At 33.8% G+C, this 12,691-nt stretch overlaps 2 protein-coding genes across 3 annotated transcripts in view; both read right to left on the bottom strand.

The window, feature by feature from the left end:
* Positions 1–12,691, bottom strand: part of LOC135194112 (putative uncharacterized protein DDB_G0285869) — a 317,179-nt gene that overhangs the window by 36,072 nt on the left and 268,416 nt on the right. The gene's annotated exons all lie outside the window — the stretch shown is intronic.
* LOC113397252 (cyclic AMP response element-binding protein A) overlaps positions 1,058–12,691 on the bottom strand; it is a 98,817-nt gene continuing 87,183 nt past the window's right edge. Inside the window, exons 3-7 of one of the 2 annotated variants that reach the window (XM_026635531.2) lie at positions 7,411–7,601; positions 5,968–6,109; positions 4,757–4,944; positions 4,359–4,502; positions 1,058–4,148 (exon numbers count right to left, since the gene is read on the bottom strand). In XM_026635531.2, the coding sequence (XP_026491316.1) occupies positions 3,960–4,148; positions 4,359–4,502; positions 4,757–4,944; positions 5,968–6,109; positions 7,411–7,601 (854 nt within the window). In that variant the 3' untranslated portion in view covers positions 1,058–3,959. The remainder of the gene's footprint in view (positions 4,149–4,358; positions 4,503–4,756; positions 4,945–5,967; positions 6,110–7,410; positions 7,602–12,691) is intronic. The other variant, XM_026635532.2, reaches the window with a different exon arrangement.

Genomic DNA, 12,691 nt, shown 5'->3' with positions numbered 1-12,691 from the left:
GGATTTCGTAATTTTATTTTTATAACTAAAAAATATATTTTTATCAAGGTTTAAAAACCTATTAATATTTAACTTTCATTGCATCTTATGAAATAACTTGAACTACTAAAATGGGTTGTGTTTGTTATTAAGACTGAAAAAAATGCAAGTCAAATTAAGTCTGATTAGAGTCAGAGTAAAAATAAAAAAAAAAACATGAATTAATATATATTTAAAAAAAAACATCCTAATTTCTTGTTTTAAAAGGAAATTATGAGATATTTTTTGTTAATAACAAAACAGTACTTTTTATGATGAAATTTAACATTCAATAATTAAAAAAAAATCCATTTTTAAATTTTATTTAAAATTACTCGTGCAAAAAATCTTTTAATTTTTCGAATATTTCTACTATATCAAAAAGTTATATATTATAAGAATCTAGTCTAAATATTTTTTATATATCGAAACTTTATACGATTTGTATAAGTAAAGACTTCTATGCTTGCTAAAATATATAAATAAACGGAGACAACTCGACATACTGTGTTTTATTTTATTTGGGATGGTTTTGAACGTTTAAAACTTAACAACAGATTTGTGCTATAAATAAGGTATCAACTACTAGCACTAGTAATATTACTTTATCTAATTTACTAAACAAATTTGACGAAGATATAAATATAAATATTGGACAACATCACATACAATACTCTGATCCCAATGTAAGTAGCTAAAGCACTCGTGTTATGGAAATCAGAAGTAACGACGGTACCACAAACACCCAGACCCAAGACAACATAGAAAACTAATGAACTTTTTCTACATCGACTCGGCCGGGGATCGAACCCGGGATCTCGGAGTGGCGTACCCATGAAAACCGGTGTACACACTACTCGACCACGGAGGTCGTCAAAGAAGATGATAAATGGGTATTATTAAATGCATTACTTTAGCTATGAATATTGTCAAGTATACGTCTTACAAACACGTCAACTAATCCGAGGTTATAAAATATGGGAAAATAGTCAAAAGACCTTTGCGTTAATGAGTATGTAATTAAAAATGAAACAATCGATTTACAATATCCGACGCTTTATTAGCTCAAGGGTGACAGTAAAATCCGCAATGTCATTGAAATATAATAATAAAACAAAACGATTCAACAAATCATGACTCAAGGTAACAGTGAATAGTTTTAACATATAAAACTATCAATAAAATTACACTTCAATAATAACAAAACGACACGGCGTGGATCGACATCCGTACAAGCCATTCGAGATTTAATTTTAATATATATAAAAAATATTTCAATATTATATCATTATAATTATATCGTGGATTGTCTCGAATGGATTCTACGTCGTCACCCAGTCTGCGGTGCCCTCACACCAGTTATGCATTTCAAGTTTGGCATTTTGTTTACAATACAATAAATCCTTTAATATCGACTCTAGGATCGGACTCGATAACGATACATTTAAAATATCAACTACTTTAGTAAATTTCTATAAGTCGTTTTCAATTAAATCACTCCTCTGTAGACGGTAAATGCCATGTTAGGAATTAAATATATTATATAAAAGTTAAATACTTTATTTTTATGTATAGTTTTCTACAATACAGCATTCTTAAAAATCACCATTCATTTATTCATATGTTCGATTCTTAGTTTGTGGTAAAATCAATAATTGTTAGGCAGGCACGCTTGCAGTTTCCACGATAAAATTGTATATATGTACATACACTAACCTAGCCTTACTCGTATAGCGACAGACACGTAAAACAGTGTTATATATATATTTCTAAAATTTCATTAGAAAAAATCTCTTAAAATATATCTCGATAAATTCTTTTAACATTAATCCCGGCTCGGGGAGAGAAGTATTACATTACAGAGCGATATAAATAAATTTCTATTCTCTTACATCTAAATAGGAAGAACTTCTAAAAAATGTAAAAGAGAACATAGTAATTGCACACATAGTAAATATAATATACTAACACGAATATGCCGATCGATTGAGTTTAACTTTTTGAACATATACATTCATTTGGAACCTTGTCACATTCGGAATCTATCGAAAATGTTTGTTTAGAGTTTAGTAATCGATTAACTTGTTTTTTATTGAAGATTTAATAACATCATGAATACTATAAAGATTTATAAATATAATATGAATTATTCGCATAGAAATATTGTGAAAATAATTCCGAATTGACAAAACTCCGCAACATACCGCAGCTACGATCATGCTTTTAAAGATGAAACTCTTACATAACACATATAAAACATGAAATTAACAGGTAATGATTTGTACAGGCTTTAGAAATTAAGTTATATATCGATATAAGTACTCGAGCTCACTTTAAGTCACTCACATTACTAAATAGATACATGGAATGTTTAGTATAAAAGAATGTTAGTTCACAAAGACGGTGACCCTCGGCTGCTGTTGTGGATTTCAAATTCGCACTTCGTTGGCAAGACCTACGATACATAAGAACTGCGAGATTCTATGAATATAATATATTTAAGTAATGTATGTTAAATTTCATAGTTAATATAGTTAGTTACGTTATTTTCATGAAAGGCATGCAGTTATTTGTACTTGTCTATCTAGAGCGCAGCTTTAAATGGATTGCTAACCTCCTCGACCCGAGCGCCTCCACAACGAGACCTCGAATGTTTCCACAGAGACTAGACGTTACCGAAGACATTTCTTTTTGCATACAAATCAGGTCCGCTATTTGATGCGTATATCTAAACGTTATCTTAAATACATGATACAATCTCTAGGACGATACACATTTCGCTATAAATGCAAATTCATGGAATTCAATATTAAAAGATAAGGCTCACGGTGTGCTCGCCTTACATTATTATGCTACTAGGGTTCCCGATATCACCGCACAGTATCGACTCGACCACGACTCGGCCACGCGTTGGTATATGGGACGTACTAAAGTCACTATAAAGGAAACCATCATAAACAGTTCCACCAGCCTATAACACCTCGTCGAATCACAACAACCGATATAAACTGTAAGACCAATAACATTGTAATGTGATCGACAGAACTCAAGGTCGCGGAGAGCGAGGGGCCCCGCGACGGGCGCGCGAACGCTTTAGGTAACAATTAAAATTCCTTAAACTATTTGCATATTTTAATAAAAACACGCACGAATGAAAACTTAAATTATCCGCCGTGAGGCATACATCTAAAATATATTACGAGATTTCAAACACGCGTAAATAAGTATCGACATTCGTCTACGACCCGGTACCGCTCGCTGTCGACCGATAACGATCACTTAAAACGTGCTGAGTTTATAATAAATATCTAATGTGGCACTCGAAATTTGCTATACCTTAAACGAAAATACAGGTATATCATATCCAGCACCACAGCGTAACTATTTACTAACAAATACAATGAGCAACCATTCAACTAACAGTCCTTGTCTCTGGATACTACGTAACGGTTCGTAAATTACATCTAAAATATACATCGACAAAATATACACTTCATTATGGGGACAGTATCGTTGTCACTGTTCACTTAATACATAGGTGAATGTACACTAGGAACTGTGAGAAATCGTATCTGTCAGTTCTCACAGCCTTTTTAGGTTATATTTCCGCAGTTGTCTGATCACGAGAACCGGCCGTAATACTGTTACAAGTTCTATTTCAATAGCAAACATCGAAACACAGATTGGAAGGAACAGCGAGCAAAAACAAATAGCGTTATAGACTGTTTGAGTGAGAAATAATATGAAGTTCGAAATGCCGGTTTCGCTTTAAACATAGATTGGTTAAAGTATTAAGGTTGTTGTCTATTTGTGATCGAATCCAGCAGCAGTTTATTGCCGAGTGACGTCAGAGCGTCTGTTGTTTTGTATTCTGCAGATTTAAGTCCCTGTGCATGTGAGAGCGAAGTGTGACGTCACGCAAACTATTTCGTTTGACGACGTCACTTCCTGGCGCCTCGAGTCACGAGCGCCTGCAGAGCTGCCAACTGGCTCAGAAGATTCGCATTCGTCTGCTCGAGTGTTTCTACCCTCTTTCTGTAGTCTGTATTCTCTGATACTAAAATTTCTACTTTCCTCTCTAATTGGTCCATATATTCCTTCTTTTTGCGTCTGCTTTCTTGTGCCGATATCTAGAAGAGATAAATGAATAATTAATTACTTAAAGACATAAATCTTTATAAATGCATCGGCGGTTCCTAACGATTGCTTAGACGATTACTTGTACGTTTTATGGGGATCGTCGACTAAGACGTTAATCAATGTATAACATCACAAACGGTTATTAATTTTTTCCGCATTAACATAACAGACGGGAAGTTGTAAATATCATGTATGTTAACCTTATTTTTAATTTTCCTTCTGATTTTTTTGAGTGATTTCTCCTCAGCCTTGGTGAGGGGTAAGCGCGTCGGAACGGGATATCCCTCGGCCAGTAGTGTGCGCTTCTCTTCCTCTGTTAACACGAGCGTGCCCGTTGAACCCTTCTGTAATAAATAGGAATGAAATTTGTGAATTAAAATATAAATCCTAAGCTAAGTCATTGCTCATTAACGTCGGACGAAAAAAACAAGACAACGAAATATATATTGTACAATTGCGTTGCAGTATTAAAGGTATTTTTCGATAGTTTTAACATCACGGTATCGTAAGAGAGATATCCAGTTAGCATCGAGGCCTCGGCTCATCTGCGCGCCCGTATCGCATAAAAAGCACCATAAGCATGAAGGGGACAACTGACCGGCTGGCTGCTGATGAGCGGCGTGTTGATGGGCTGCCGCGAGTGGTGCGACACGTAGAGGTGCGCGCGGCGCGGCGGCGCGGCGGGCGCGGCGGGCGGCGCGGACGCCTCGTGCGCCGGCGACAGCGCGCCCTCGCTGTCCGACGACGACAGCGACGAGGGCGGCGTGGGAGGCAGGTTGAAACCTGCTGGTGAGTGATGCCAGTGTTACGAGGAGTCGACGCATGAGTAGGTGATTTTCATTTGAGGCAGCGCATTGACCCCTTGAACTTTCAATGTCACCGTAGGATCAAATTACTTACAAATTTTAGGTTAGCAATATACGAGTATTTCAGAGTTGTTTATACTCATATCTACATATGGTTAATAATTAGGCCTTAATTTAAGCAATTAGAAATAGCAATGCTCAGCAGTAATTGCTATTTATTTGTTCAAATGAAATCAAGTACCTGGATTAATATGTATTCGGTAGTAAATATTGTTTACTAAATAATTTCAAAAGGGTAAATATTACGTACTAAATGTGACAATATTTTGTCCTGCCAAAGATTTTATGGGCATTCTAACACCCGAACAAGGCATGGTACACGAATCGGTAAAGAATTTGTTAGTCATTGTTATTAAATGATTGGAGGCAAACGACCTTTTAAACATTGAAAACTTTAGACATTTGAAAACTTTAAATTTAACAAACATTTTATAATAAAGAATACAATTCTCAAAACATAAAATATTCAAATTGTTAAACGTCCGTTTGGAGAGACGTAATCTCAAGTTTTAAATGTCATATTAAACCCCTAATCTTATATAAACTATTGGTATATATTGGTATATCCTATACGTTAGGAACCTTAATATCGGTATAATATGATATGTAATATATATGATAATCATGAATAGAGTGTGCGTTGATTTTCATGCAGCATATATGAATATAATTGATAGTGAAGAGTAAGAACTGCTTTTGGTCATTCATATAACATTCTAAACGGACTACATCTAAATTAATTTTGCATGTGACATAAAAAAGGGCCTACTTGAATGAAATATAATATATATTTAATTGATTACTGATTATGAATATATCCGCAGTTCAGAAATGGATAAAATAGAAAACTTTTTTCTTAATTCAATTTTAGACAAGAAATATTGCTCAAGTAGTTCGCCAAAGAGGTAGGAAACATAATGAAGTAACCATGTCAGCGTTCTACCTGAAGTGCCGGACGATGTGACTTTAATGGAGAGCTTATTGTTATTCATGGAGATGCGCGGCGCCGCACTCAGCAGTAGCTGCGGCACCCCCGCCGCCCCGACTTTCTGGAGCACCGCTTGTGGCATGTGGATTGTTCCGGTCTGAAATTAAATTGACCTTGTTCATTATAATATAAATTTTAAGCATTGCATCATGGGTACAATTTTGATATCAACTATATACTAATGACTTAAGCAACTTTTAAGTAACAACCTGAAAATTTCCCACTACTGAGTTAAAGCGCTTCCGTTTGAAGAGAAGGCTTACAGTATCACATACTGTACTGTGAAGGCACATGTGGTAAAACTTCATCGGTTACTTAAACCGCCGGTAACAGGTTGCTTTCCTTCGCCGATACAATTTGAGCACATGAAAAGTCAGTGTTATGTCCTGTACAAGATTTTTATACCAACCAAATGATCCGTCACGGCTCCCCAAAAGCAACAATTTGCGTCTATCAACTTTCCTTTTCAAAGTTATATTTTCTCCGGCACCGAAGTGTATAATTGTAACTACTATATGTAAACATTTGCTAAACCGGAATCATCATATTTGGTGATGGATATTGCGTGTCCTGTTATCTGATCTTTATCTTAGATATTAGTATGCAGGCATTCAGCTGCTCTGTTATTCCGTTGCAAAGAGAATTTGCATCCTTGACGCAGCGCCGCGCTGGTTTTAAATATTTCTAATAAAAACTTCGACCATTTGCATAATGTTAACACTTTATCATTCACTTGCTCTGTAAATGTGAGCTATATGTACACAATTAGCAGAGATTTTTCGTTTTAAATCTAGTATACGAAAACTAGTCTTCGTTTTTAATTGTTTGACATTTATGAGAAACCGTAGCATTCTCATTTCTGTTCGGAAATGGAAAACTCGGTATGTAATTACAAAAGAACTTTACAGGTTTTTAAATCGTCTATATTTTAAGGTCGAATTACAGAGAAAGTCGCAAAGTATCGTGGGCTATTTGAACCCCAGTGACCTTTCGTTTTTTGTCAAGTCATCCAGCTTTGATGGAGATTGGGTTTGAACTCACGACTTCGTTTCTCGTGTCAATGTAATGTATAATCATCTTTATGCTCTTTTCCATAGAATGTTTATTTTTAGTTCCTACTTTTTTATAAAAGCCAATTTAAATAGTAATTCTGGTGATGTAAATTATTATTTGAGGTTTTTTGTGAGATCATTTGACAGCCTCGTTACCAACAGTTAACTTGTTATGAGAAAAGTTCTTTAGGTCTTTTATTAAAACCAACTATTTCTATCGGTTTTTACCAAATACTCCTATATATAGTAATGTTTGTGTGTTAATATTTTTGAATATGTGAGATTAACATCAATATTATACATAAAATAAATTATTAATGTTGCCTTAATCTAGTTTGGTCCGTACCGTGTGGTCAATGACGTAGTCGACGTGTGTAACAGGCGTGCCAGGGGTCGGCGAAGAAGGGCAGGACGATGCAGGAGACTCAGGCTCCGATTTGGGTTCAGCCTTCACTTCTGGTGGCGGAGAATCGCTGGACCGCCTTCTGCTCCGCCACGCGCTCGCTGGTATAGCTGGATAACATTCGTCTTCCATGTCTGAAATTATTTAAAACATTATGTTACAGCGTGTGAAACATTTTCTCAATGGATAACAATTGTATACTATAAAGAAATTCATATTTGAATTTATGATGTATATTATATTAGCTTATACAACTTATAAAACCGACATAGGTATGATATTGATCTAATGAAGCAACTGTTGATATATTTAACGTAAGCTTGCTGTTTGTTTTAAAACGATTTCGCAGACATTCCGTTGCATCAGCATTTTAAAACAGGAACGAGTGATTAACCCATCAACTAGTTTATATATTTCGAGTTTATAACGATTCTATTAGAAAATGTTTTAATACATCCTTGATTCTATTCTTGTTAAATTAAACTTAACTAATATCAATCTAGTAATAAATGAAGCTTGCTTTACTTTTATAAATATCATCACGAAAGAGTATAATCGATACTCGAGGTACCTCATAATATTGGTACGATTATTCTTACATAATACACAACAATGGAAATTCGTAACACACTTACATTCATACAATATATGTAGGTATATATTTCATAATACGATTTAACATGACGTATTTTAGTTTTAGTTACAAAAAAAATATCTTAAAAAGTAATATTTGGGTAGAAAACAAAGGTCTTAATTTATACATCCTAATTACATTAAATACTTCAAAAATCGAACTTGAATCATAATTTGGTTTAGTTTATTAAATTCCAATATGCATTAGGTTCAATGCTATTTATAAATTTAATGAATACATGACAATGATATTACATATGTATAATATTGTAATTTATAAATGTCGAATGGAAATGCAGATTTATCAGATACCTATTATGAAACATAGGAGAATGACAAATATCATCGTCAAATGTCAAATTATATAAGACTTTCAATAGTACCACTTGAAAATGTTAATAAATACATTATATATTTTGTACCTACATGTACCGATAGTCTATTCAAACCACAAGAGGACAAAAGCTAAATAAACATTTGACAACAAATTGACGCGATATTATTGGTCGGGAGCTTGAATAATATAGGTTGTATTCGGTATGGATTTGCGAAAAAATGGCGCTTTGAACGTCGACGAAGTTTTTATCGGAACGTTGGAAACAAAATTAAAATGGATATAAGTAGTAAAGTGGAATAACGTTGTATTATAAATAAATTTATATTAATCAAGAACCGTTAGTAGTGCATAATGTACATGGTTAAGCTATTAGTAAGACGCATGCAAAACGTAAATCTAAGGTTTGTTTATCTTTCCTTCTTGGATTGGAATCGGCTAAATTTAACTTTGTGCGTGACTGTAGGACATAGAGATTATACAGCATATATATCAAAGAAATCCGTTTTAGCTTATGTTTAATATAGACAAGACATTGTTTTATGCAAGATTATACCGATGCCGAAGACATTGATTTTTCAAAATTTTAATTGATAAAAATAATTCCCATCGAGTATTTTTTTTCTTTCTATTATTATCCAACAAGACAAGTACAAACTTTTCTCCTAGACTGTTAAGCAGCAGGTTTGGAGTTTATTTCGCCACGCTGTTTTCATACGACCCATGGTCCATTACAAAGTTTTCTTTTACGGAGCACTAGATACATCAAATTTAGCACGAAAGATCAAATAAAGACATGGTAATCACCATTAATAACGTGGGTTAGAATCTTCGATTATAAGTTAACTTCCATCTACGGACCCGTCTATAAACATAAGCATTATTTTAGCTTGTAATGTGTCAAAATAATAGATAATAAGCCTCTAATAGTCATTCATCTTGCTTGATACAGAACATTAAGGTTCGTTAGGACAAGTTTATATTTTTATTGGCGATATTGTTGCGGTCATTGAACCTCGTATTTTAACAGCTATTGAATTCATCGAAGTTAGTTAATCTTAACGTATACATTTATTTTGCGATTTAATTACTCCATTAAAATAAAACATACATACTAGTACCAATTGTGTTGTGTGTAATCTTAAAAGCTAATTTGAGAAGGAAAACCTTTGTCTCATTTTTATAAATAAGTTAAACAAGGATAGCAAGTTTTTTAATTTCATTAATTATTTTACATTAGACATTGTACAAAATCCTCTTGACCGTTTGCGGCAAAGGCGGGCATTTTAAACTACGACTAACCATGCACATTAGATATAGTGGGTACACACACATACATATACCAACTGTGATCCCGTACACACTCTACGGGATCACAGTTGCACTCTCTATTTCCTTACACTCATAATCCGACGAGATGGCAATCCGACTTTTAATTTGAATGCCAAATTCGAATCTCACGATCGCTTCTGAGAATTTCTTTGCGATAAAAAATTGCGCCTGCCTTTGTATACAATAGATTCGACACCGTTTCTATAGCTATGATAAAAAATACTCAAAAGTTATGCTTTTATTTGGTTAGTTCAGTAGAAGATTACACTAGTTTAACTGTTAATGCACTAACTACATGAAAGTAGTCTATTATACTATATGGTCGTAGATACGATCTAGAAACATAACTACGGAAGAAAATATAGTTGAAAGAATAATAATACATATTCAATTAGTCATAAATGCTTAAATTGTTTGGCGGTAATTTGAATAGTTTAAGTCGGCGATCGTACGTTGTATTTAAAAATTCCTTTCACTGTAATGAGACGTACTTTATACGGAGGTGCTTGTGATTAAATTAATGACTGACGAGTAACGGTCAGTAGTAGGTTACCACTTGAGAACTGATTATATTGGGATGAAAAATACTTTTACAATTTGCGGGAACCGTACACGGGCATTTGATAGTCGTGTTTCTACCAACATGATATGAGTAAGTCGTAATTTTATAATCATTTGGCCTGAGCGGATTCAAGTGGCAACATTTACCAATAAATATGTCGGCACACACACTTTCACCATCGATATACTGATAAGATACAATGTTTAGGCACCTTCTTAGAGTTCTAAATGAATAAAAAACAGTCTAGTTCGATATAGGCAGTAGATGTCGCTAACCTTTGTTCATGCAATTATCATGGTTCACTTACCCTTAAAATATGTTCGCGACGATATAAAGTATTAATATCTAGCGCTAAATAAATCCTTTCGTTATTTATTTGTCTACGTAAACTGTCAAAGCAGACAACGCGTCGAAAAATAGGGGACATTTGGCATGTGTCAAACGTAACTGTCAACCACACTAAAATTTAATAAAGTGAACTTCTTTGTTTAAGGTACTTTGTAGTGCAACTCTATCCAGATATATAAATAGTCTAAGCATAAATCATGTATTCTTTTATAATTAAATGTAATTTATTTTATAAAAACTAACCGTTCCTCAGTTTATTTTATGCTCTGAGGTTCTCATCGCTTCCAAGCGAAACAGTTTTGACCATTGTGATTTATTGAATTGTTAAACTATTCTGTGTTTCAATTATATTTCTTTTAAATGCGTGGCTTAATTTTATCGTGTATCCTCATAGTTAAAGAATACACAAAGCCATGTGATTCACTGTGTATATACTTTTGTTGGAGTTTCATAGACAATCAATAAATTACTTTGATTAAATATCTAATTTAAGTTACTATCCTTTTTATTTAAAAAGAAAGGAAATACTACTAGAATATCTAGAAATTTCTTATTGCTAGCCTAATTCTCCCCTCCAGTTAAGCGTAAAGCTTATGTGAACGTCAATAGTTTTAGGGATCAGGAACAACCTGCGGCTTTCACATAGCTAGGCAAGGCATACGTTTTTATTTTATGGTATAGGTAGGCCAATTAGCAAATGGGCCACCTGATGGTAAGTGGTCACCACCACCCATAGACGATGGCGCTGTAAGAAATTTAACCATTCCTTACATCACCAATGCGCCACCAACCTTGGGAACTAAGATGTCCCTTGTGGCTATAGTTACTCACCCTTCAAACCGGAACACAACAATACTGGGTACTGCTAGTAGGCGGTAGAATATCTGATGAATGGGTGGTACCTACCCAGACGGGCTTGCCCAAAGCCTTACCAAGTAAAATATATGTTATAAATTTTGATAATATTTTTTAGTTCAACAATGAAGACAATAGTCTAGTTCCATATAGTCTGAACTGACAAATAACGGGAAACTACAACGGTAGTGGACAAAGCATATGGCACGTGAAAGAAAGTCAAAATATTAACTGCAACTGCAAGCTAGTATCTGCTCATGTTAAGTATCTATACATTCATATTTATTTATATTATTAATCATTTACTATAATTATATATAATTACTCATTCTTATTAAGTTCTCGTTATCTTGTCCTAGGGGTTTTGTAGGGTTTAACTTAGCAATACAATTATATTTTATTTACCTGATACAGATGTTTGTAAGACCATATCAAGGAATAGCTTTCGTAATTTAATTGAAAAAGGAAATTTTAATGCATCTTAATATTTAGTTTATTAAATATTACACAAAGCGATTACGTAAACACTTATAAAGGTTTTATGGGGTGCAATTTTTATTCTAAAATAGTCCTTCTAATAAATAATAATCATTTATTGTAATAATTTTAGAATATATGTATTTAAGTTGCGATTCTACGAATTATAAACTTAAATAGTACAAGTATATATGATTAAAAACTACATTAATTCCAATGTTTTTCTAATACCTTATCAACAATAAAACTTGATAAAAGCGGATTAGATCATGTAATCAATATATTTAGATATATAATAATTGATTTTTTATCTTATACAACATTTTACGTTTCCATTTAATTATCGCGATTTTTATCATTTATACTTCCGAGAAACGATAAGTCTTTAAGAACTGTTTGTACTTAATAAGTACATGCTCTTTGTAACTACATACAACGACAATTCTGTTGCAAGATGGACCTGCATTGATGTCCTCCTGACCGCTTTCGGCCATTGCTACTATTGCAATTTAACAAAACTATACCAATAAAAGATAAGATATACCAAAGGCGGACAGCGTGTCTGTAAAACTCCTCGAATATAACAATATTTATCCTCACTCTGGTAGTCTGATGGGCCTGTCTACAACCGGCGAGATATCGGGTATATATATAATATATAAGTGCTGACTGAGGCGTGGGAG

The sequence above is a fragment of the Vanessa tameamea genome, chromosome 3 (assembly GCF_037043105.1).
Source record: "Vanessa tameamea isolate UH-Manoa-2023 chromosome 3, ilVanTame1 primary haplotype, whole genome shotgun sequence".
NCBI lineage: Eukaryota > Metazoa > Arthropoda > Insecta > Lepidoptera > Nymphalidae > Vanessa > Vanessa tameamea.
This window is presented reverse-complemented; position numbering and strand designations above follow the sequence as displayed.